The sequence below is a fragment of the Setaria viridis genome, chromosome 1 (assembly GCF_005286985.2).
Source record: "Setaria viridis chromosome 1, Setaria_viridis_v4.0, whole genome shotgun sequence".
Classification (NCBI taxonomy): domain Eukaryota; kingdom Viridiplantae; phylum Streptophyta; class Magnoliopsida; order Poales; family Poaceae; genus Setaria; species Setaria viridis.
In genome coordinates, this window is record NC_048263.2 from 24,558,501 (window position 1) to 24,584,689 (window position 26,189).

Consider the following 26,189-nt stretch of genomic DNA (forward strand, 5'->3'; position numbering starts at 1 on the left):
CTTCTCTTCCATCCCCTTCTCCTTCTCCGTCTCAGGAACACAAAACCAAAGACAAAAGACTTTCGTTTTTAACGATCTTTTTTTAACGAAAAAGGAGAAAAGACTTGTCAAGGCCGCAGCTAAAATGGGCTTCAGGCGGGGGCTGCCAACCAAATCCTTTGAACAATCACTCGTTTTTTTTTTTGAAGCCCCACTGGATTATTGGGCGATTGGCAATAAAGTCTTGCCGTTCGGTACTGGTAGCTTCGCGCGATTCGGAAGTTTTTGGGTTACCATTGCTCACGCGCAATGTGAGGCACGGGAGGAAGAAAAATGTGGATTTTCTTAATTTACTAGTCCCTCCGTTTCAAATTTAGGTCTTTTAACTTTCTAGATTTATAGATTTATTATGCATATAGACATATACTATGGTCCTGTTTGGGAGGAGGGTGCTAAAATTTAGCCTTGACTAAATTTTAGCACCATCAAATGAGGTGCTAAACTTTAACCCTTTGGGGTGTTTGGGAAGGATGCTAAATTTTAGCACATGTGTTGACAAAAGACAGATTTACCCCTCCCGTTGCCCTCCCCGTCCACCTCCTCTGCCTGGCCGCTCTGCTTGCCCTCAACCTTCTCCTCCAGCAGCAATGCCATGCCCTGCTCGTGGCGCATCTCAGGTCGGGGCCCCTGCTGCTGCTCACTGGTGGCGGCACACCTTGGCCGCGTCCCCTTCGACCTCGCCGACTTCCGCGACCGCTCCTCGACACCCGCTCCCTCTTCGCCGCCCAGGAGCTGGACGACGTGATGGACTGCGTCGTCATCCTGGAGATGATGGCGGAAGCGAGGCGACGGAGGGGAGCGCAGGGGATGTGGGTGCTGAGGAAAGCCGTGTAGCAAAACGCAGAGAAGGTTATGCGCGAGGTCGAGCGCGGTGGAGAGGAGCCCGAGTCCTCGTCGCCGGCGGCGTCCCCGGCATCGGCGTGGAGGCGGTGGTGTGGCCTGTCAGGCTAGGATCTGGCGGCGGCGGCGGTGGCGGGGCCGGTCGGGCTCGGATCCGGCCGCGGTGGCGGTGGCGGGTTCGGGCGGAGGCGAGGTGAGGCGGGGTGGGGGGCACGACGGTGGGGTCGGCGGAGGCGAGGCGCCGTGGTGCCCCTCGCGGGGAGAGAGAGAGTAAGGGGAGGAGGCGGCGGGACCGGCGAGCGAGGCGGAGGCGGTGGGACCGGCGGGCAAGGCGGAGGCGGCGGGGTGCCGTGCGGCGGGATCTGGCAGGGAGGAGTGAGAGGGAGGAGAGAGAGAGGGGAAGGGGAGGAATTTTGGACAAGGGGATCACTTTTAGCCCCTTTAGTCCATTTTAGCACCTCTTGGAGGAGCTAATGGATTATGGAGGGCTACCTGTTGTTTGGCATGGAGAGGCTAAAATCTGGCTAAAATGGGGGGTATAGTTTAGCCCCCCTCCCAAACACCCCCTATATCTAGATGCATAATAATACCTATGCACCTAGAAAAGTCAAAACGACCTATAATTTGAGCACCTAGGAAGCAACTAATTGCTTGTCAAATCAGCTATCCAAATTAAACGTCATCTAATTTTGACCGGAGGAAGTGCTTTCAGGCATATGCAAACGAAACTTTAAACCAGGACATGTACAGTATGTAGGTACATAGCCAAATCGAACCACTTCTCTCTCTGTTTTTTTTTGTCACACTGGGCATTGCGTCGCAGCGGCAATGAACAATAGGGTACTTATGTAAAGATAAACCTTCAATTTTGCCACATCATATGACATATGGGGTGAATGCAGGGAGGAAAATGTGCTTACATTTATAGTAACAATGTGTGGTTAAACTTCTTTAAGCACCCATCACTACATTGTAGAGAAGAGTTATTCTATGGATGCTTAATAGCGATATGTATATATGCCCACTATAATTTATTTTTTCATTTTTAAAAACATAGTACATGCATAGATGCTCACATAGTCACATGCACGGGTACACTTATACCTTCTTTTAGAATGTTATACCTATTAGCATTTATAGTTAGAAGATTAGACTAATGGGTCTTGAGATTGACAAAGTCATCAAAAGCACATTACCATTGACACGCACATCATACACTACATAATAAATGTGTGCATCACTGAGATATATCAAATCCGGGTTATGATTCTGATAGGCAGGGAAGCACCCCTACTAACTACCAAGACAATGCTTAACTAGTGCTCAAATTCAGACCATCTAAGCAAACAAAAATAGATGTGCTTATAGGGAGAAAAAGGTGCTTCAATTACATTAGTAACACCGTGAACTTGTTCAAGAACCCACTCCATTGCATTGAGAGTAGAGTTATTCTAAGAGTGCTTAAGGGCATGTACAATGGTCATCTGCAGGTCGTCTTTTTTTATCCATGCTGGCACTTTCATCTAACGTGTACAACACTTAATGAAGGGAGAGCAGCGCGGACTGCAGCTTGCTTGTCCCCTTTCCATGTCCCCATTCGTGTCCCCCAACACGTGGAAGCCATCTATTGGCCCCCATCTAGGGACTGGGTCCTATTTTTTTTCAATTAAGGCGTCAACAAGCCCGCACCGAGAAAACGGAGACATCTCATCAGTTCCGTCCTATCAATGTTTAGATCCAGCAACCTACCGAGGAGGTACTTGAGGTAGTTTTTTTATGCGTGGGACTAGCCGAGATCAGGAACTCGAAGGTGAACTCGAACACATGATTTAGACAGGTTCGGACCGCTTGTGTCGCATAATACCCTACGTTCTATGTGTTGATTGTGTTGTATTGATTGAACTTATTTGGAGGAGGTGTCTACCTCGCCTTATATTGCCGAGGGTAGGATTACAGGTCGGTTGTTTACAAGAATACTAGTCAGATTCGACTAAAGAGTCATACTCTAATTGCTACGAGTAGTTTTCTAATCCTCGACTAGTTCTTATCCTCCACATAGACCACGTGATCCTACACCGTAGTCTCCATGTCTGACACGTCTCGGTGTACAACCCCGTATGTAGGACTGTCCAACCTTCTGATGGGCCCATAAATGTATGGACGACAAGCCTTCGAGTACGTTTTAGTCAAATGTAGCAGTCCCGATTAGTTTTGTAGGCTTCTCCGACTAGCTTGTGGTAATCTTCGAGTACTCCAATGGATCTCAGTCTTCAAATGTACTCGAGTACTGCCATGCGGCTAGAATGTGCTCAAATCTTATTTAACTTGGTCTTGAATCTTCAATCTTGAATTTTATATGGAAGTGCGATGAAAATCGCACTCCATATGGAGTAGCCCCCCGAGCCTTAGGTTGAATCGAAGAATCAGGTCGAGGGTCAATCTTGTAATTTCACCTCTCTTTTTCCTTTAAATCCAAAGAAAAAACTTTTTATCCAATGGGCACATGGCACGCAGCCCCCGAGTCGTTACATGACTAGTTTGGTTTTGGTTATAAGGGTCAACGACTAGTCAACATGACCATTCGCCAATAGTAACCTTATCTTCTTCTGATAATTTTGGAAACTGCTGACCGTTGCATAATCTTCGGACATTTTAAAAATAGAATATTCCCGTTAATCTCGCCACTATTTTAACTGTGGCGCGGTTATAAATAATAAAGGAAATCATACCTTCCGTTTTCACCCAAGCCATTCTGCCTGTTCATCTTCCTCATTGTAGCCCTAACGCCGCCGCTCGCTGATCCCTTGAGCTTGAGTGCCACCGACTCCCCCATTTTAACCCCAAGCATATGCGCAGGAAGACCCTTGTGGCAGCACAAATGGGAAAGAAGGCAACTTCTAGCAAGGTGGTGGAGAGCCAAAAGAGGAAGGCCGCAAAGAAAGAACTTCAACTGCCGTTGCTGAAGTACGGCAAGATGGACCAGACCGTTCCGCCAACGCAAGCATGCGCCTGGAAGAAATTCATGATGAAGGAGGCGGACATTCAGGCATTGGTGGATGCTAATCTGCTCCGAGACCAAGAGTCCATCAACTAGAGAGAAGCCCGCGGCAATCCCTAGCTGATGGAAAACTACACTCACGAGACGGTGATCTTCACACACTTCATCGAACGAGGTTTGGCTTTGCCCACATCTGAATTCTTCCGCGGACTGCTGAATTACTACAAGATAGAATTAGTGCATCTCAACCCAAATTCTATCCTACATATTGCCATCTTCGTGCATCTGTGCAAAGCTTTCCTTGGAATTCAGCCACATTTTCAACTCTTCTGCAAATTCTTTAGAGTTAAGCCTCAGCCTCAGTTAGACCATACAGAAGTAGTTGGAGGGGCAGGCATTCAACTGCAGGAGAAAGTGAAAAGCTTGTACTTGGATTATGAGCTGATCGATTCTCATTCTGGCTGGAAGGACAAGTGGTTTTATATTGGTAATCATGAGCCCCGACTACCTAAGGAGACAAGCCACCGCCCAATTTGGAATAACCAGTGGTTGGACAAGCCTTCCTACTCAGACAGCTTTCAACTACCCAAGCTTCTGGAGAAGATCGCCGTACTCAAATGGAAGGGGCTGACAGGAGTAGGCGTAGCCTTCAACTTCATGAGGAGGCGAGTCCAACCCCTGCAATTGCGCTGCACTTGGGGGTATGACTACTCGGGCCCCAATGACCCATCCCAGATGACATCAAACGACTTGTCCGTGGATGAGGTTATGGCGTGATTGAGGTGCCTCTTCAAACACGCGAGAGCAATCCCGATCATCGTGCAAGAACACTGCGCTGCCAACCCACCAAGCAGTGTAAGTACCCATAGCATCAGCCCCCAAGTACCAATTTTGTACTTGTCATTTTACTGACTTGTCTTTTCATGCAGGAAGAGATTCACTTGTATTGCTCCATCCTCCTCCACCCAGCTCGGATGGCTCTGATGCCGCTCCTCGAGTGCACACGGCTACCGAAGCTCAGAAGGTAGTCGAGGAGGAGGAGGAGGAGGAGGAGGAGGGGTTTTCTTCTTTCAGCAGCTTTGATTCAGAGTTTGCTGAAAAATTTGTCGTCAAGGCCCGACCGTCTGACAAGGCGGGGTCTTCCTCCGGGACATCCAAGTGCGAAGCCGAAGATGACCTGGAGGCTGGGCTAGCACCACCGCCGAAGAAGAAGTGCACTGTTGCCGTCAAGCACGTGGTGAAGAAGCCGCCCACCGCTAATGAAGTCCGTCCTCCGATAATCACATACGAAGAAGGACAAGATCGTGAGGATCGAGTACTCGTAAGTTGTTTCCTTTATCGCCATGCCTAACTTGATTCTGACATTGATGATTTGCAGGTAGTCAGAGGGGAGACAAAGGTAGAGAAGACGGCTGCAGAAGTCATGCAGCAGGAGCTGCCGGTGATCAAGGAGGTCATCGAGCTAGAAGATGACGAGAAGCCTCTTGTCACCAGGGCCAACCCCATCCTTGCGCAGACTACTCAAATGGTGGAGACGACATCCAAGTCTAGTGAAGATAAAACTGCAATCCAACAAGCCACGCCAAAGAAAGCGTTGCTCACTACCAAGTCCTTGAGCCTGGGGGGAGAGCCCTCCTTGAAGATAAGGCGATCCACAAAGTAAGTACTGGACTGTTATCAGAGTACTGATTGTGACTTGGTGTTGTCTTGTAGTGTGTATTGACACTTGTCTTGTGCAGATATTCCACCAGCGTGGACATTGGAGGTCCAGGCCCGAAGTCTACGGCTGATGGCAGCAGCTGCTCAGTCCAAAACCTCACCCCGGCACCTACAACTCCACCGCCAGAGGAGCAACCTGCATCAGAAGTAGCTCCAGGTGTTGTATCCCTTATTGCTGTGCTTGTGCATGATGTTATTGCATCACTAAATGTTGTTGTAGTGCCAGCCCTCGAGCTGCCAGTAGTTGAGCCCATCACGGCGACTACTTCTGCTGTGGTGGCTACATTGGTAGTCCCCGAGCCAGAGGCGAAGATCAAGATGGAAGTAGCAAGTACTTCTGGAGCTGAGGCTACACTTGTAGCCCCCGAGCCAGAAGTGGAGGTTGAAGCTGCCGGGGCTCTGCAAGTGTTGGCTGTCATCCCACCGTCTGAGGCGGGATCGTCTACCAACAGCGGCATGACTTCTCACTTATCTTCTGAAGCTGGTCCTTCAACTACCCGAGCACTGGTTCCTCTTGGTGCCCCAATCGCCGAAGAGCACAAGGAACCGTGGATAGCTGAAGGGGTGGATCTAGAGAAGATCCAGCTTCTTGCTGACCCTCTGACCACCGTGGAGATGGAGGCCACGGTCATGGAGATGCACCGCTACTCATGAAGTACGACGGCCAAGCTACCGAGTATTGTAACCTCGTCCAACAAGCCGCGAAGGGGAAGGACTGCCTCCGGTAGCACAACAAGGCATTGAAGAATCGATTGGATGGTATCTTGTCACCTCCCGCTGGTTTCTAAGTACCAATTTGCGCTTCAGTTTCCTCTCCTTCTACGTTAGAGGTGAGCTCATCCTGCGAGACATCGTCTAGATGACGTTTGCATCATGGATTTCTTTCTGGTAGTTCTTCACCATCATTTTCTTATGCAGCAACGATAGCGAGGAGTTCCTGCTCTAGAGAAAAACTACCCGAACTTGATGTAATGATCTCTGTGGGGCCGTCTTCCTCGTAGATGGGCGACAGAGGAGTTCCCTCCTGGTATGGGAGAGTTTCAAGGTAGACGACAAGGCGTGACTCGTCGTCCTTGGTGAGAGCGGGTGGCTTCATGTTGGGCAATAGACGAATCTGCCTTGTGGAGTATATTTGATAACCAAACCCTGCTGTGGACCTGATAATGGAATCTCCTCGTCCGGATCCGAGTAATAGTCGGGGTCCTCGATCAAATCCGAGTTGGATTGCGATTTGGATAGGGTAGCTTGGTAGGCAGCACCCGAGCTTCGAAGTCCGAACGGGAATCGACTTGTGTTGTAGATCGATTCACATGATGGCTTAAGCACCAGCTCGTGGGAACCAGTCCAACTGGTGAGAGAAGTCGAATTGTACTCGGACTCGTCCCTTGAGCCTTGGAAGAGGTTGAAAATTTCGTTGAATTTTTCAACGAAATCCTCCAAAGCTTGGCGATGAAGGTTGATGTCATACTGCTTCTCCTCCAGGGCCAGCGCGATGTGGCGGTGGAAATTTCCAGTGCCGCGTGTGATGCAAACCCAGGAACCGAAGATGAATGTCGCGCCCACTCCTAACACAACGGTGCGCTTGATGATGACTTGAGCCATCGAGTTTGCCAGCGGATCTTTAGCGAGACCCCTACCTAGCGCGCCAGCTGTTGGTGTTTAGACCCCGCAACCTACCGAGGGTGTACTCGAGGTAGTGTTATTATGCGTGGGGCTCGCTGAGATTAGAAACTCAAAGGTAAACTTGAACACACGATTTAGATAGGTTCGAGCCGCTTATGTCGCGTAATACCTTACGTCCTGTGTGTTGGTTGTGTTGTATTGATTGAACTTGTTTGGAGGAGGTCCGTGTCTCGCCTTATACTGCCGGAGGCAGGGTTACAGGTCGGTTGTTTACCAGAATACTAGTCAAATTCGACTAAAGAGTCATACTCTAATTGCTACGAGTAGTTTCCTAATCCTCGACTAGTTCTTGTCCTCCACGTAGACCACGCCGTCTTGCACCGTAGTCTCCATATCTGATACATCTTAGTGTACAACCTCGTATGTAGGACTGTCCGAGCCTTCTAGTGGGCCCATAGATGTATAGATGACACATCCCCCGCGCTAACATTAGTGGCAGCTAGGAAGTTGATAAAAATGGCACCAATTACAACATATTGCTTCCATTAGCGAGGGAACATTTAAAATCAAAATAATAATTATCAGATTAGCATCTCCCCTTCGTCCACAAAATAGTAATGGAGCTAGATCTTCAACTGAATGTCTCAATGTTTTGTCAACAAGTTGGGTTTCTTTTGAGGTGCAAATTGTACAGGAATGATCAATCCGATTTGGTTTTTCGATGAACTAATCCAACTGATTGGAAGAGACTACTTACTGACCGGACTAAAATGACTTGCTACCGCACTACACTGTAAAAAAAGAGGTTCATGAAGAAATTGATGCCTATCAGGTCGATGTCCCACCACGACAACCTTGACTCGACGATACAACTAACGAGAAAACACCAAAAATAAAATTCCTTACCATCCAAATCATCACGAATCGAGATCCCAGCCACCCAATTCGAAATCCCGAAGCAGGAATCGAGATCCCGGTCACCCAAATCGAAATCCAAGCAGCTAGAATCGAGGTCGATTTGGCAGGAGTTGCTTGTGCCCAAATCGACTTCCTTGTTGCTGAATGGAAGTTTGCCGCAACCCAAATTGAGTTTTGTGCCGTCGCTTCCTGCATCTAAATCGATCTCCTCACAGCATAGGCCAGGCGAGCAACTTCCAGCAGAGGAGAAAGAATGGGAGGAACGGGGCTGACGGACGGCGCCACTCGTGGCGTGTCCATGTGGAGCTGGGACGGAAAAAAAAAAGAAAGAGGGCCCGGCCCCTGGAGAGGAGCGATTTGATGGCCTCCACGTGTTCGGAGACACGGATGGAGACACGTTAAGGGAACACGGAAGCTGCAGCCAGGAGCGCGCCGTCGCCTCGCGAGAGGACGGCAGGGGCTCGTGTTCCCAAGTTTAATCGCCCGCTCGTGCTCCGTTGTACGACCCCATTCTCGGAGACGACGACGACGAGCGATCCTGTGCGGCGAGCCGGCGAGGTTCTCCAAGATTTGGCGCGGAAACATGGCGGCAAAAGTCTATCCCCGCGCCATTTTCCCTTCCCCTCCACCTCCCCAATCTGTTCCCAATCCTGCAAAGCCAGCAACCATGCGGCGACAGCGGCGGGATGCAGCGGCAACGCGAGATCTGCTGGAAGCGGCGCCGGCACGGGAGAGGAAAGGTGCTGCGGCAAGGGAGCGGAAGGCCGAGGTAAGGACCCTTGAGGAGAATGGCCCTGCAGCGGAAGGGTGCAGTACGGGCGGAAGGAGCTGCCCCCGTTCAATCCGCGTCATCCTTCACCGACGACGTGAGGCACATCCTCACAGTCACCGGCGCTCCCGCCTCCAGATGCGGCGGCATGCTGGAGCGGAAGGTTGCGATGACGGCTGGAAAGCGGAAGGGCTCGCTCAATAGCGGTGTTGTTAATTTCCGGCTCTGTTCTGTTGCTTCCCTCCACGGATGGATTGGGTGCGGCAAGATGGAGAGCGTGGCGAAGGGAAGCACGGCGGCGGGTTGCTGGAAGCCAGGATCTAGCCCCAGTCGGTGTTCAGCTTCATTACTGATCTCCCCCAGTCCATGCTTGCTTCTCTGAATGTCCGTGTTGCTTGCTTCTTTGTTTACTTAAACGTCACTAATGCAAATGTAGAGAGCGAAGATCGTGCAGATCTTCTCTTTTCCAATTTCTTAATTTTTTTCCTGGTGTTTACAAATCTGAAACGTAGACCTGTGTTTTTTTGTTTCATGAGATTCAGAACATGATGAAATATTAAGCAAGTTGAAATCATGACCTTTTGATGACAGTCAAGCATTATGCTACTAATATCATTTTTTTACAGTTCCATATGTAGATAATAGCAACGTAATATCAGTTCGAGTTCTCTGGTAGCATGCTCCTGATATTCTAATAACCTTGGTCAGTTTAACACATGCTAGTATTGCCATTGATTTTCACAGGCACAGTTGCTGAGCACTAGGGTCTACTACTATCTGATTCTTGTTAGGCTCACAAACTTCAAATTCTGCCACTGAATATGTCTGCTATGTACACGAACTATAACTATGAATGTTTAGACTTCACATTGCAGATTTGGTCTGAATGCTTTGACTAGCAAGGAGGAAGCCAAGGGAGGACCTGCTGTTGCAGCGCACTATTATGTCTGTCAGTTTTTCATGTGAATGTGCCGAAGTGTGAATAGATGCGAACATGTGTCAAACTAGCAACAAAATGACATGCAAAGATCAAATATATAGTTGATCGCCATGTTAACTGTCTCTTTGGCTGCCTGTACGTGATTGGCTGCCTGTACGTGATGTGGCATGTGTTCGCAGACAATAACCACATGCACTAATGACATGACTTTCCTTTTACAGTTTTACAGTATCTTTTTTCAAAAAATTTCTAAACAGTACATAAATACTCACATGCATGCATGCGACCATAGTATGCACGAAAACACTTGCACACACAGAGATGGCAACGGGGAAAACGCTCCCCCATCCCCGTGGGGAAGAAAAATCCCCATCCCCGCCCCCGTGAACGCTCGTGGGGAACGTTTCCTTCCCATCCCCGTCCCCGCACGGGGAATTTGTCCCCGACGGGTCCCGTCCCGCAAATTACCGACTTTTTTGTATTTTGGCTCTTTTTACGAAAAAATCTCACAAATAGGCCCCTGGCGAAACCAATTCCGAAAATGGACCCTCAGCTTGGCGCCAGGTATAACGTCTTGGCGCCAGCCATCCTGGCGCCAAGGTCCCTATGCCGCGCCTCCGACGTGGCGCCGGCCCGCTGACGTGGCGCGGAGGCTTGGCGCCAAGATCCATGGCGCCGAGCCTCGGCGCCAAGATCTGTGGCGCCAAGGCTCGGCGCCACCGTCGCTGGCGCCAAGCCTTGGCACCATAGATCTTGGCGCCGAGGCTCGGCGCCAGCCTCCCTAGCGCCAAGCCCCCTACCATATATAATGCCCCTTCTTCCTGCCCGAGAGTTCCTCCTCATTATTCTCCACTCTCTCGGGTTTTTACTCTCCCTACTTTGCCCTAGACTACGAATCGACATTGTAGCTTAGGAAACTTTCATTTGATCCGTGGATCCTGAAGAGCAAGGTATCCTCTCTCCGTCGTACCTTTTTTTTCACATCGATTTGCTATATATTTCTTGCATTTTTGAACTTAGGGTTTCATGCAAATGTAGGATGCCGAGGCGTGGAAAAGCTAAGAAACTAAGGTAATCTCAACGCCCGTAGTTATGTTATATACTCATTGTTGTGGATCAAATGAAAAAACCTTAATTGTAGGTTTATTCTTAAGTGCGTTTGATTCATAGAACCAAATAAACAAAATTGTAGTTATGGCGCAAAGAAGACCGGAAATGCGTTCGATCCATTGCCTCTGCCTAGTGGTGTTCCAGTGCCGATGTGCTTTTGCGGCGATCCTTGCAAGGTAGCGAAGTCCGAAGAACATGCCACGTATAGGCAGAGGTATTGGATGTGTTCCAACTTTGCGTTTGAACCTACACTTCGTCAGCGCCGCATTAACATGTTGGTAAGGAAATGTTGTTGTCTTATAATTATTGTCCATAATTTTTTTGTTATATAACAATTGCATTTGTTGTAGACCCCTCCACCGCTATGTGATTTTGAGCAGTGGATCGACACTGAGATCGATCCTGAAGACAAGGAGTTTTTGGAGTATATGATGCGCTGGGATGCAGAGAGGAAGGAGGTGTACGAGAAGAGGCTCGTAGAGGAGGCTGCGGAAAAGGAGCACAAGGAAGAGGAGGAAAGGAGGCGGGTTGCTGCGAACAGGGAGGAGAGAGAGAAGAAGCTTGAGCAGGCACGCCGAGCGAAAGCAGCGGTTGAGGAGAATCCCGATGCCTTAAGGAAGGGAAAGTGGCCTCGTTGCACTCAGTAGCCATATTTAGGTTCTAGTTCTATGGTTTATTTATGAACAATATTTTCTACTGTGAGACTTTTATTATGTTGTCATGTAATAATGCACTTTAAGTAAGGACACGCAATTTGTAGACGACATATGTTCATTTTGCGATGTAATGCATTTCGAAGTCGTAGTCTACTAAAATATCCGTAGAAAATAAAAATGGTACTTGTTAGCGAAATTTCGGCAGAATTTCCCCTACTTGTTGATGCAATCCATACAAAATTACGAGATGAATAGTGAATATAAATACAAGCATAGAAACATAGAAGCATATGACACAAGCATATGACACATTCAGAATAGAATCCACAATAGTTCAGAATGAAAGTCCTTATATATACAAATAGTCCATATGATACAAAGTTCGCAATCAGAGTCGTCACTGCCTCCTAGTCTTACCCTTACCCTTGTGACCAAGGGTGTCGATGCCTGGAGTGTAAGGAGAACGTGGACGACGTAGTCTAGTGCCCCCTACAATCTGTGTAGGCTGAGTCAAGGGAGCCTCCTGGAGCTGAGACGGGCCAATCTCCTCGGCCCTCTGCTCATCGTCGTCGTCATCGTCATCGTCATCGTCGTCGTCGTCGACTTCCTCGGATGCAATTGATTTCGAACCTGAGGGGCCTTGGCTGGACGCCTCCTTCGCGCAGGGATGGAACGTGCACGTCTCGCGTCGTGGCAGTCCTGCAACCACAACGAGCAGCGGCACGGCGAAGCCGATTTGACAATCGCTGCAGTAGTAAAAACAAGTTACACAAATGAAGAATGTAACGTATTAATAAAGTATTAGAAAGAATAATTTGAGACTTACCTCTAGGAAGCTCCGCGTCTCGGGGTCCCTAACTCGTGGACGGAATTGCTCTATATCTCTAACCGAGCTTTGTAGGGTACGCCCCTGCAACAAATGACTAAGTCACTAAAGCAACAAATGACTAAGTCACTAAATGACTAAATGATTAAGTCAGATGATCACTAAGTCCTTATCTAACTAACTAAATCTCTAAGTAACCTAACATAGAATATAGAAAAGTGAAGCAATTGTCTTACCATCCTATCCAGGATTGGTCCTACCTCCACCTGCCTTCCAGCACGAGTACTCTGATCGTACACCGTGTCTTCATCGTCGGATGAGTGGATATCGGCATAGTCATCTTCCGTCCACACTTCCCTCAGCCTGTGCCGCGTCGCACCTTGGTACCAGCTCTGGTATTGCCTGTACGCACTGTTTGTGTGCGGCTCGTTGTTCTCGTCCAAGTTCTGCTCGAACTGCTCCCATTCCTGAATGTACGCGTGGTGGAACGCGGGCCACTCGGAGACCTTCCGCTTCTTCTTTCGATCCACGCTGCACGTCACGTTACACGTTACTGTTAGCCAAAATTTAGTTAATAGTATTGAAATATATGAAAAAGGAAAAGACTTACTTGTGTAACTCTATACTAGTCGAGGTCGCCTGTGGTGGCCAAATCTGCCTCATCCCAAATTGACGTGCTACTCGATGTGGCAGGTGGTACTCGACAGCATAGAAGCAAATAAGAGGGCACACCATCCTATAAATATCATCGTCCGTCGCACACACGAAGCTAAGGGGAAAAGGAAGTGGATCGTCTCCGTCGTAAGGCTGCCAATTTACCTGCAAAATTTGAATAAAAAACGTTAGTTGTTATACTAAAAGATTACAAAGCATGTTTAAAAAAAATTCACTTACACTATGAGCAGTGAGCGCGTCTATCTCGTTGATGTAATCCAGGTACGCGCGGTCCAACCTCGTATGGCTAACCTTAACCTGATCCCAAATATATGCCCATGTCGGCTGTCGTCTCGGCGGCTCACCTGGGAACCACGGTCGACGCGGCATAATCTCGGGCCGACCAACAGGAAGACGGGACCACATCCATAATTCCAACAGGTAGACACACCCACCAACTGACGGGGAGCCCGAAGTCCGACGGCACGCCTCGCACAGCTGCCGGTATAGAAAGCACAACACAGCTGATCCCCAGCTGTAAAAACCAGCCTGGTGCCAGTCAGTGAGGCAGTGGATCCACATCCAAGACGCAGTGTCACCTGTAGCGTCTGGGAAAAGAACACAGGCAAAGAGGTGTAGTATCCACGCCCTGCAGTAGTGTCCAACTGTCTCAGCATCCGCGTCCTGGGGGCACTGGCCGAAGTGTTCCCGCAGCCATGAGATTAGCACTCCAGATGTGCGAGTCCCCTGCTCCTCAACCTCTCGCCCCAGGAAGGCTGCGACTCGTGCTCTCCAACCATCTGAGACGCACGGCCCAGTGACTGGCTGGCCCCGAATCGACAGACCCAGCATCTTCTGACAGTCCTGTAGGGTCACTGTCATCTCTCCGAACGGGAGGTGAAAGCTGTGAGTCTCGGGTCGCCACCTACATTTCGCCGGATTATTATTTGATAACATGTAAAGACATAACAAAATGAATATGATTAGTGGTAACAGTACCTGTCAACCAACGCAGTTATAGCCGCTGAATTGAACTTGGGCATCCCACGACGAACCTTATACGAGATGACATCTAGGCCAGCCATCTGTAGCAAAGGAGTGTAGCGGTCGTCGTACTGCAGCGCCAAAAACCCATCATGGGCTCTAGAACGAAGGAGCGGAAGGACCTGCATGCAAATAAACCGAGTCAGAGATTTCATAGGACACAAGACGTGGACGCTCGCAAAGCTTTAATCATGAATTGTAAATTATTACCTGCCCTCCCGCTATGAGACGACCTCGGTGGGTCTGGTCGTACGCCTGGTCTAGAAGGTGGAAGTGCGCCATCCTACAAAAAGGCAAAAAGAAATAAGATTAGTAAACAATAAATCATGAAGTTAGAGATGTAGAAACACAACCTGTATGAATAAAACACATATCAAGTAACGAAAAGAGCTACTAGTCGCACCTCACTAATTTGCCAACGGCAAGTGCGTGAATTATGACCCAATCTGCCGCACTTGCCGCACTCGTTCTGTTCTGGATCAGCAAGAAATGGTGTTGCTCTACCACGCCTCGTTCTTCCGGATACCTGATCCATAGTCATGTTATGCCTCGTCCGCTTCCTTGTTCCACGTTTGTTCCAACGGTATGCAGGATCCGCAACATATTTTGGCCCATCATATGGAGGCCACTCTCTAGGATCCCGGAAAGGCACGAAGCGGGGGCTCCATGTCCGCACAAGGGTGCCTACGCTGAACTCATGTGGTATCATGCTCTCGATATCAAAATTGCGATGCCTAGCTGCTGCCACCAAATGAGAACATACGAAGTGGTACTGCCTTGGCCTACCACAAGTGCACTTGAAATCTCGGAGAACTACCACATGTATCCTCGACTCTCGGATCTCACCGTCGGACGTTGTACCGCCCCTATGCTCCACCTGATAAGTCCCTGAGCCGAGATCAAAACATTGCACCTCATGTGTGGAAGCCCTTTCATTTGCAATGATGAGATGTCTCTTTGGTTTTTCAGCCCATCTCTCCCCAGCAATCTGCAACGCTTCTGCTTTTGCGTGTCTTTTATTGAACCACGCAACAAGCCTGTAGAAGGTGAATTCAACGATTGCGTTCACAGGCATACCACGTATCCCCAATAACAATTTATTGAATGACTCGGCCATGTTACTGCACTGAAACTCGTACCTCCAACCACCGGCGTCGTGAGATCTAGTCCACTTATCTAAATCTCTCATCAAACCAGCAAGCCATTGTCGACCTTCTGCATTTGTTGCGGTCCTTACCTGCTCCAATTTGCGCTGAAAGTAATAGTCCTCAAGCTGATGTGCTGCAACTTGAAACAGATCAAAATTATCCTTCACACCATCCTTCCGAAGAAGGTTCTCCGCAAGGTGCCGAGTGCACCAACGATGATGCAAAGGTGCATAACCCTCTATCTGTTCTTGCACAGCATGAAGTATGCCCTGATGCCTATCGGATATGACGCCAACCTCACTACTAGGACCAACCACATGTATCCGGACTAGTCTTAAGAACCACCCCCAACTGTCATTGTTCTCCCTCTCAACCAATGCAAATGCCAAAGGAACCAACATATTGTTCGCGTCACAAGATATGGCTATAAGAAGTGTGCCTCTATATTTGCCAATCAAAAACGTACCATCAATAGAGAAAACAGGACGACAGTGCCTAAAGGCTTCCACAGACTGAGGGAAGCACCAGAACGCACGCTCGAATATCTGCCTCCCGTCCTTCCAAGCATTTGGCTTTGGGATGTACTCATAATGCATGCCTGGATTCACCGCTTTAATTGCATTAAAAAGAACTGGCAGCTGCTCGTACCCAGACTCCCAATCCCCATAAATCATCCTCCACGCTCGCTGCTTAGCCCTCCAAGCTTTACCATAAGTTATCACATATCCTCCATAAATCTCCTCAACAGTTCTTATAATTGTTCTCACTTTCATGTTGGGTTGTTCCTTCAATATTCCCATCAATCGCTTCGCAATGAGGGTAGATGTTAGCTGCGGATGTCTCACTGTAAGCTCATGGTCAGCACAATTGTGTGGACCGACAACTTTTGTGATCTTCCACTTCCCGGTGATATTTTGCTTTCTTGCACAAACCCTCCATGGACACCGTTCCTTGTCACACACAACTGTGTAACGGCGCTCCGCATATGAATGCAACACTTTGTATGGTCTCTTCCGTATCACCGCAAAGGCTTGCAACCATCTCTTCAATGCGGGAAGGTCCTTAAATACCCTACCCTCCTCAATAACCATACTAGGACCAGCTTCAGGAGCTTCTAGGAGCTCATCATCATGTCCTTCTGCAAACGCCTGATCGGAAAGAGTCAGGTCGCTAAACTCGTGAACTATCGGATCACGACGTCCGGGGAATATACGCCTGAACATCTCAATATCACTCTCTGTCATCTCTCCAACAGGACGATCATCATCAGAATCAAGATCCACTCCCATCTCGTATGCATCTTCATCATTCAAAACTTCAACACTATTAGAGCCACGCAATCCATCTCCACATTGCACTTGCGCATCAACTAGAGGCACATCCACATTTTCTGGAATATCTCCTGCGCCATCAAGTACAAATATGAGTAAAGAATAAGTGGATGGAACGAATGGATTATCTCGTATCAATAGAAACCGGTGAGACACTTACTCGGATCATTCTGAGTGAAAAGGAACTCATTAGGAGAGTCCGCCACATCATCAACAATCCGACAACCATGTCCAACTACTTCATTAGGGGCAGATTCAGCATTGGGAATAGTAGGTGCAACATCCACGTCCATAATAGGTTCTGGGACGGGAGGATCGAAATGTGCCCGTTGACCCATTGGTCGGGAAAACCGACGAGGATTTCGATCAACTCCGACCGGACGAACAACCACTTCAACACTTGGGGAATGACCATTCATAACCGTCCTCACATATTTCTCCCACTGACCTGCACACCGAATTGGGACCATCTTCCTTTGAATGTTGAGAGGGGAACCTAGGTGAAGTATGCCCTCGACTGTGATTTCATCATTTTCATGACAATGTAACTCCTCCCGAGCCCTTGCAACCAACTCACTAAACGATGGTTTCTCATCGAATATGACAACCTCGTACTGCATGCCAACAAACTTAACACATCCATATTCATCCCTTTCCACAGTGCCTCCGTAATATATGCTCACTACGTTCTCCATCTAGTATATCAATATAACGACGCACAATTCATTTAGTCCATAATAAATTAAACATTCTAAGTCTACTAAATACAACTAACTAACTATGTCACATATACTAACTAACTATGACACCTAATATGTACCTACATACTTACCTATACAACTACTTAACTAAATATCGTAATAACTAGTTTACTATGCTATTAGTTATCATATCTAACAATTTACTTAACTAAATATCGTAATAACTAGTTTACTATGCTATTAGTTATCATATCTAACAATTATATCTATCTGTCAACTTATCTATCTACCTATTTTATCTAACAATTCTACCTATCTATCTAAATTTTACCTAACTATTCTAATTTATCAATATTACTATTTTACCTAAACCTATCTATCTACATTGTATTACAACAATTACCTTCGATCGGTCGGGAGCGGCCACAGGACGGGGAGCGGCCGCCCTCAGGCAACGGCGGGCGGAGCCCGGCCGGAGGGCACCGGCGAGCGGGGAGGCGCGGCTCGGGCCGGGCGCCTCCGGGCGGAGCTGTGCCGGGGCGGCGCGCGGCAGGCCTCCGGGCGAGCCGACCGGGGGTGGCGCGCGGCGAGCCGCTCCTGGCGCCGGGCGGGGGCGCGACGGGGCGGGCTGAGGCGGCGCGCGGGGGCCGCCGGGAAGCCGGCCGGGGGCGGCGCACGAGCGCCGACGGGGCGGCGCAGGCCGCCGGGCGGGCGGCGCGTGGGCGCGGGCCGCCGGGCGAGGCGGCGGCCGGGCAGGGCGGCGACGGCGCGTACGGCTCGGGCGGCGGCGGACTGGACTGGACTGGAGCGCGATAGGTTGGTTTCGAGATGCAAAAACAAACTGCCCAGAAGGAAGGCCGCCGATATGGTTGAAGGCTTGGCGCCAGGGAGGCTGGCGCCGAGCCTCGGCGCCAAGATCTGTGGCGTCAAGTCTCGGCATCACGATCTGTGGCGCCAAGCCTTGACGCCACAGATGCCTGACGCCAAGCTGAGGGTCCATTTTCGGAATTGGTTTCGCCAGGGGCTTATTTGTGAGATTTTTTCGCGAAAAGGATAAACAAGTCGAATCAAGAAACAAGTCCGCAACTATTACATCACCGTATAGCACAGTTTAATAATCAAGAGAATCAAATCTAAGCTGTTTTCAACACAACAGCGTCGTACAACGCCACTACCACAAGCCAAACTCTGTTTCTCACCCTTCCTTGTCGTCGTGATGCTATGTTGGAGCTCGTGGGCGCGGAAGACAAAGCTGTACAGCTAGTGTTGTTGATACGTAGACGTCAGCTGTGGATTCGTCGATGGCCGCGGACGGAGCGTCACCCAAATCTTGCGCGGCGCCGTGGCAGTCTTCGGCCTGTGTCACGGACTCGTGGCCTCCTGCGCGCGACCGCGCGTGCAGCAGAAGTTTGGGCGCGGGACGGCAGGGTCTGGGCGCGGGACGGCAGGGTCTGGGCGCCAGCCGCGCGGGGTCCGGCCGTCCGGGGCTCCGGGGTTCGGGCGCAGGAGGCTGGGGCCTGGGGGTGGCCGGCCGGCGGCGGCTAGGAAGGAAAGGGGATGAGGGACTGAGGAACGGATGATGGATGGAGTGAGTCTAGGGTTTGGAATTTCTCAGCTGGTTATTATAACCTCTCGTATTGGGCCTCGTTTTGATGGGCTGCTAGGCCGAATTATGAACTCCTGCTGAAATTAGTCGGGGATGCAGGGAGACGGGGACGGGGACGGGGACGGTGAATCATCCCATTTAATTCTCTGTGGGGATCAATTCCCTACCATCCCATTCGTTAGAGCAACTCCAAAAGATTACTAATCTTATCCCCAATATCTTTTTAGGAGAAAAAGAGAAAAAACGAACTCCTACAGTTCACCCAAACATTCCCCAATTTTTTAGCGACGATAAAAAAATAGCTTGCCATCGCGTATAATTTAGCGTTGGCGTTCCTCCCCCAATTCTGATTCCCGCACGCCCGCGCGTCCCTTCTGATGGGCCCAATATGATGACGTGACCTGTTTTAAAATATTGGGGGCAATTTATTAGCGATCTGCTGTGAATTGATATGATTTTTGTGGAAATTTTTTTAGGAGAACCCCCAATACATAATTTTAGGGGAGAATTTTTTTGGTACTCTTGGAGTTGCTCTAAGAGCAACTCCAAGAGGCTGCTAATCTTACCCCCAATACTTTTTTTTGGAAAAAAGGAGAAAAAACGAACTCCAGCGGTCCACCCAAACCTTCCGCAATTTTTAGCAACGCTAAAAAACAGCCTACCACCGCGTATATTTTAGCGTTGGCATTCCTCCCCCAATCCTGATTCCCGCACGCTCGCGCGTCCCTTCTGATGGGCTAAATACGATGACGTGGCCTATTTTAAAATATTCGGGGCTATTTATTAGCGATCTGCTGTGGATTGATATGTTTTTCAGGAAAAATTTTTTTGGAAGAACCTCAAATACATAGTTTTGGGGAAGAATTTTTTAAAGTACTCTTGAAGTTACTCTTAATAGGAGAATTCCCTGCGGGGAATCGGGAACGGGCTCCGTTGCCATCCCTATGCACACGTGAATATTTACAGGAAACTAAGCTGGGATCTTAAGATTAACAAATTTAGCAAAGACGCATCACCGGCAATAGGCGCATCTTGCACTACGGAATGAATAGCCCCATCAGTGAGACATGTCAAAACCTATGTCCAGTGGGGAGGGGGAAACCACACCCGACAATGCTTAATCAGTCTTCAAATGTAGACCATCTAAGCAGCAAAAGCAAAATAGAGGTGCCGTTGCATGCAATAGGTCAATCTTATATATATAGTTGACCGGTGACAGATTGACAAGGCTATACAATCCTCTATCACCTATCACTGTGCTACCTTTTTCTGCGAATACTCCCTCCGTCCCACAAGACTATTCGTTTACCTTTCAAAACTTGTCCCACGAAGAGTATTATGTAACTTTCAGACCATCCGACAAAGGCTTGTAATACCTTCTGATCCAGTTAACGAATCGATCATTTACTCCCACCATCGATGCTCAAGCTACACTCGCTAAATAAGGAAGGCTAATAGGTCCGGCAATTATTACGCATGTATAATTACTCGGTAATCCATCCGATTAAGAAGAGTTATTAGTGGTACTTTGGACTTTTAGCATTGCTACTATCTTGTCTAAAATTTTCTAAACAAACAGTCGGAGAGGGAGTACTTTTCAATGTCAGCATTAACTAATGTATCAAACATAGATTAATTTAATAAGCTACATGGAGTATTACCCACCTAACAGCATCATTTCCATGACACAAATTATTTTTCTATAACAAATAGAAATAAGTTCCCTTGCTAACGCCTGGTCAACTGCGACGGCCGACGGACCATTGGAAATTGAGGGAGCATTCGGCAGTTCGGCACAGCTCGGTTTGATTGGAAGCCTTCCGTTCGTAATGACGCATTGGCGCACCAAAACCAAATAATTCGATGTAGGTTACGGCTCACTCAGCCAAAGCCAGGCTGCCTTGTTTGGACCCCAAAGCCTAGAGAGACCTAGACCATTCTCCTAGGCATGGCGGCTATCATCTGGAGTCATGTAGATAGCAGCCAAACATTGGTGTGTTAGACTTGCTAGCACCCCCACGTTCCAGCCTACACACTGACAGTGGATACAGCGCTACTGTCAGCGGCACACCGTGCAGACCCCGTATCCTATCGATGGCCACAGCACTACGGCAGGCTGGGGCGCCCCAGGCTTGTCCACATCCTAGGCAAAACAATCTTGCGGTAAACTTCACGGTCAAACTGTCACTGCAGCACAAAATCTGTGGCCAACCTATTTTCTTTCATTGCAGACAAATCTCATATTACATTACGTGCGTAGCTTCAGTCATGGACTTGTGAGAGTAACATATTTATTCTGGTCCAAAAGTAAGGGGTATTTGGATACTAGATGCTAAACTTTAGCAGTGTCACATCGGATGTTCGGATGGTAATTAGAAGGACTAAATATGAGCTAATTATAAAACTAATTGCAGAACCCTATGCTAATTCACGAGACGAATCTATTAAGCCTAATTAATCCTTCATTAGCAAATGGTTATTGTAGCACCACATTGTCAAATCATGGACTAATTAGGCTTAATAGATTCGTCTCGCGAATTAGACTCCATCTGTGCAATTAGTTTTGTAATTAGCCTATATTTAATAAATCTAATTAGCATCAAACATCCGATGTGATAGGTGCTAAATCTAATTAACATCCAAACATCCAAACTCGAGAGCAACGGCAGTTCATGACAGGATATACAGCATGCAACAAGCAAGTAGCATCTTTTATGTACAGACTACACAAGAACAACGGCAATGCACTGGCTCATTTAGAGGTAATGGTCTTGGTCTGGTAGAAATTGGTGTATGTGCGCTATGCAGGCACGGCGAAGCTTGGCTCGGACCACCGAGTCGCATCGACAACAAGGCACGGGTCGGACTTCCTGAACTCGCCCACCTGCAGAGTTCAGCACAAGATGATGGATGAAAAACCCTGGAAGCAAATTTGTCTAGAGAAAACAGAGCATGGTGAGTGTGGAGATGCCAAACCTTTTCCCCGCAGCTGGGGCAGTAATGGTACTTGTGCCAGAGGCAGTCCATAGAAGGGCACAGGAAGCAGACCCCCAGCATGAAGGGCATCATGCAAGCCACAACGGATGCAAGGCTTGGCTTCGACCTGTTCAAAGGAACAAGCGGTTCATTTTCATTTCAGCTATGAAGCATCATCAACTATTGATTTGCTACATATTATCTATGTCCTGCTGGACCCAACGAGCAGTGTAGAAAATCAAAAATGCTTAGTGTGAAAACTGCTTGTCACAAAAAACGAAGCACGAACATACAGGTTCAGATTTAGCGAGGGTGTCATCAATCCATACCAATATCAGGGCAAAAGAAGATCACAGCAAGAAATACAGTATTCTAGCCAAATCTTAAAAACATAGTGCCAGCGTCACCTATCCTGGACACGATCTTGCACTAAAACTTAATACCTCTGCAGAAAACTAAAAGTATTCTCTGGAATATTCTCAGCAACTGAAATATAAAGTAGAATAGAGAAACTCAATTGACCACTGCAAAACTGCAACATGATGGTTGGAGAGTTGACTAGCAAACTACCAAATGTTCCTTAATGCTCCCTCAACAGATCCCCATGACCATTCAAAGTAGAGGCAACTGAGACCAAGCAATGTAAATACCAATAGCACAAACCATGAGCAGATGTTACTCGGATGGTTTTATGATAACAGAAAATGCTTTGTTCAAGTCTTGTTTGCTAATTACCGTAGCTCCCCATGACAAATGACTTTCAGATATGTCACCATTAACTAGCAAAGCCAGGCAGGTGTTCCGATTCCAGAGTTGAGGATACCCAGCAAACATCAACAAAGATGGTCCTTACAAAGCACTGCTCAATTCAAGTATATTGCTAAATTACTGCATGATTGCCTGAATCAAAATTCTTACTAGCAATTCATGTTCCTGATGACATACCCATGCAGTCATACTACAGAATAATAATGAAGACAACTGGAATCCCCCGTACAGATCTTTAGGTCTAATGCTACTCCTGAGGTCATAGGATATCAGCAGAATAGTTCAAAAACTCTTCTTTCTTCTACTCAAACTACACATAAAGATTACTCTGGTTTTATATACATTTTTACCAAAATTATGGATCTATCACAATCTCATCAGTACTTTCCACTCAAATAACTAGATAACTCATCACAATGCCATCCTTTTCCAATAAGAAAGAGGTCCACAAAATATTTGACATGGCCCACATTAGTTTCTCGTATGGAACATAAAAATCATAATAGAAGTCTCATCTTTTCCATCGGAGTTCCTGTGAATACTAATATATAACAGGGTATCCTTCAGCTTGTACACAGAGATGGGAACCATTGAGAGTGAAGCAAAGAAGGTTCCACTTGGTTATAGAAACTGGACCTAAGGGTTGTGAGGAAGCAGATAGTCGAGTGTTGCAGAACATTGGAACACAGAAAATCAGTGAACCTACCAAATATGCTATCCAAACGGATAAAGACTGCTCCAAATACAGAACCTATACCTGACAATGCTCCTACTAACAATAGTCATGTCATATACTCGCTAAGCTTAGGGTGATATCACTTGTACAGAATGGCTTCTGTTGCCATATATCACTGCAAGGGGACACAAGCCGGGGGGCAAAGTATGGTGTCCTAACATTTTGCTCGAGCACAAGTTCTGAATGTTCCATTCATATGATTGATCTATGCCTGACACATAATGGACCTCCTGGTGCAATTGGACAGTTTTCGGAGAGAGATCCATATGGCAATTAAGGTATCTTCCACTAGATGAAGAACCTTAACCAAAGTTCCCTTGAGGTACGGCAACTCCATTCTTCTATATATGGCTAGAGATGTGATATCAATAGGAAGTTGAGAAGTCCATTGATGGCACCTTTAGTCCATGGTGGTTGTTCCATACATGTGGTAAAGCCACTAAAACGGATATGCTAAACAAAAGCCGTTTCAACCAATATGGTCCATAGTAATAGCTTATCCTTTGGCTTTTCTAAACAGGGCAGGGGCCATCAAGCAAACAAAAGAAGAATACACTTGATTTCACCAAGGGAGCGTGGGGGGTGAGGGAACTAAGATGGTACGGATGTTTGTCATGATCTTTAGTGGTGAGGGGAGCAGGCGTCTCATTCATGGGTTTAGCTGGTCCAATGTAACAAGGTCCGCTCTCCTTACTTTTAGCTACCAGTGTGCGATCCAGCTCTGGCTGACGTGCAGCAGATCTCCTGGTTCAATTTGGGAGCCTTCAGTCTATAGGAAAAGATCATGATGGCAATGAAGGCAATTTTTTTTTACATGGAACAAGGCTCTTATCCATTGCCCCTTGAGGTACTACAACTTAATTGACTTGGGACTTCTGAGGTATGACGTCAATATGAATTCAAGAAGTCCGTTGGTGAGACCATATTTCCTGCGTACTCCTGTGGCTATTCCATATTTCCATGTGTGTGGTAAAGCCGTTAAACCTGAAATGCTAAACGAAGTTCATAATAGAAGACTATTCTTTAGGTTGTTTGTAGAGGTCAGGGACCATCAAGCAAAGCAAAGGAGCCACTTGATCATAGCAAGGGGACCTTAGGGGTGAGAGTCACTAGATGATCTGGATCTGACCACCATTTGTAGCAATGAAGGGTAAATGCCTTCTCATTCATATGTTTGGATGGTCCAAACCAAGCAAAGTATGGTGTCCTTGCTTTAGCGTACAACACATGATCTGGTATTGGCTGACGCGTAGCGAACATCCTGGTTCAATTGGAGACGTCCTACAGGAAGAGATCCTTATGGTAATCATATGTCTTCTCATCTATGGAAGAAGGCCCTTCTCGGTGCCACTCAAGCTACCCCAGCTTGGTTCATTTAAGGCGAGAGCCATATGGCATCAATAGGAAGTCGGGAGGTTCTCTCTTCTCCATCTCACATTCACAATTTAGTACTATTCTTAAGTTTGTAAGGAACAATTAGCATCAATTCAGTATCTGTCCCATGACATCTCACAGCTCCTACCAGCTACCAAGAGAAAGCTATAATCGCATTTCTCCGTTCCAACGGCCTATAGATCACTAGAATTTCATCTCTCCCCATTCTAATTGCACTAAAAACTGTGGAGATCGAAGAATTTCCTACGGAACCCGCGGTCCCGGGGTTGGGGGCTAAGAGAAGGATGGGGGAGGACTACGGGCTCACCGGACGGTAGAGACGGCGGCTTCGCCGCAGGCCTGGCAGTGGAAGGGCGCGGGCGTGTCGCGGAACATGGTCTGCTGCAGCGGCACCCCCTTGGGCGCGCCGGCGTAGATCGCGTTGGCCGGCGGCATCCCGGCCGCGTAGGGGTTCGGCGGCGGCGCGTAGTAGTAGTGCCCCTGGGCCTCCGCCGCCTGGTGGTAGGGGATGCCGATGGCGGGCTCGCCGCCGGTGGCCGCGGGGTCCTTGGTCGCCATGGTCGCCGTCGGCGGTCGGTGCGCGGGTCGGATTGGTGTGGTGGGTTTGGCGAACGGTTGAATTGTTTGTCAGCCGAGTTGAACTTGAACGCCGACCTATATTAAGGCCTGCAGCCTGCTCCGCTATTTGAAAATGTCTTCTACGTTGTCTTCTAGAAAATCACTATTTTTCTTGAACTATATAAAACTCTTCTAGAGAATCATTTTTTCTCGGATTGAAGCTCTTCTAGAAATTTATTTTTCTTGATTAAAGCTCTTCTAGAAAATGAACTCTAGTTGCCAACAAATCCTTCTCGTTTAGGCTATGTGCCTATGTCTATAACTATCTCACACATTCATTTGGGAGGAAACGGAGATTTTGTATGGGTACTTGTAGGATGTTCAATATATGCCACTGGGTTATGGATCTTCTTCTATTTCATTTCTACGTGGGATTATAAAATTCATTTTCAAATCTACATGGCATGCTTTTGTTGCAAAAAATTATACTCCCCCCTCCCTAAATTATAGGTTGTTTTGGCTTTTTAAGATTCATAGATTTTATTATGCACTTAGATATACACAATATCTATACGCATAATAATATTTATAAATCTATAAAATAAAAACCGACTTATAATTTGAAACGGAGGGAGTACAAATTTAATCACAACCAATGTGATAAAAAAAATAAAACGTAGACATCCGCTACAGTTTGTTCCCATTTAAAATATTATCCAAATTACTCATCTCAAATATAATCAAATAATTACCCAAACTATTTTTTTTAATTTACTCCCACAACTGTGTTGATTGGTCCAATATAAGGTCTGTTTAGGACCGCTTTAGGTTTTC

At 47.5% G+C, this 26,189-nt stretch overlaps 2 protein-coding genes across 2 annotated transcripts; both read right to left on the reverse strand.

The window, feature by feature from the left end:
* Window positions 1–14,110: 14,110 nt before the first annotated feature.
* Window positions 14,111–17,395, reverse strand: LOC117855105 (uncharacterized). Its single transcript, XM_034737385.2, has 4 exons — window positions 16,776–17,395; window positions 14,540–16,686; window positions 14,347–14,419; window positions 14,111–14,258 (listed from the first exon to the last, which is right to left on the reverse strand). Exons 1-4 carry the CDS (start codon window positions 17,308–17,310, stop codon window positions 14,236–14,238), a joined length of 2,778 nt encoding a protein of 925 aa, XP_034593276.2. The 5' UTR covers window positions 17,311–17,395; the 3' UTR covers window positions 14,111–14,235.
* A 3,729-nt stretch (window positions 17,396–21,124) lies between these two features.
* On the reverse strand, window positions 21,125–25,437 carry LOC117865896 (GSH-induced LITAF domain protein). The gene is made up of 3 exons (XM_034750192.2): window positions 25,105–25,437; window positions 21,899–22,025; window positions 21,125–21,806 (listed from the first exon to the last, which is right to left on the reverse strand). The coding sequence occupies exons 1-3, from the start codon at window positions 25,353–25,355 to the stop codon at window positions 21,723–21,725; spliced, it is 462 nt and encodes a 153-aa protein (XP_034606083.1). The 5' UTR covers window positions 25,356–25,437; the 3' UTR covers window positions 21,125–21,722.
* Between the last annotated feature and the right edge of the window lie 752 nt (window positions 25,438–26,189).

Excerpts from the sequence above, each read along its gene's own strand:
- LOC117865896 (XM_034750192.2), bottom strand. The coding sequence starts at position 25,355 with ATGGCGACCAAGGACCCCGCGGCCACCGGCGGCGAGCCCGCCATCGGC. Across the intron at positions 22,026-25,104 it reads GCCGCCGTCTCTACCGTCCG|GTCGAAGCCAAGCCTTGCAT; the intron begins GTGAGCCCGTAG and ends TCCTTTGAACAG. Across the intron at positions 21,807-21,898 it reads GCCCCAGCTGCGGGGAAAAG|GTGGGCGAGTTCAGGAAGTC; the intron begins GTTTGGCATCTC and ends TGAACTCTGCAG.
- LOC117855105 (XM_034737385.2), bottom strand. The coding sequence starts at position 17,310 with ATGGAGAACGTAGTGAGCATATATTACGGAGGCACTGTGGAAAGGGAT. Across the intron at positions 16,687-16,775 it reads TTTCACTCAGAATGATCCGA|GAGATATTCCAGAAAATGTG; the intron begins GTAAGTGTCTCA and ends TTGATGGCGCAG. Across the intron at positions 14,420-14,539 it reads GCCGTTGGCAAATTAGTGAG|GATGGCGCACTTCCACCTTC; the intron begins GTGCGACTAGTA and ends GCCTTTTTGTAG.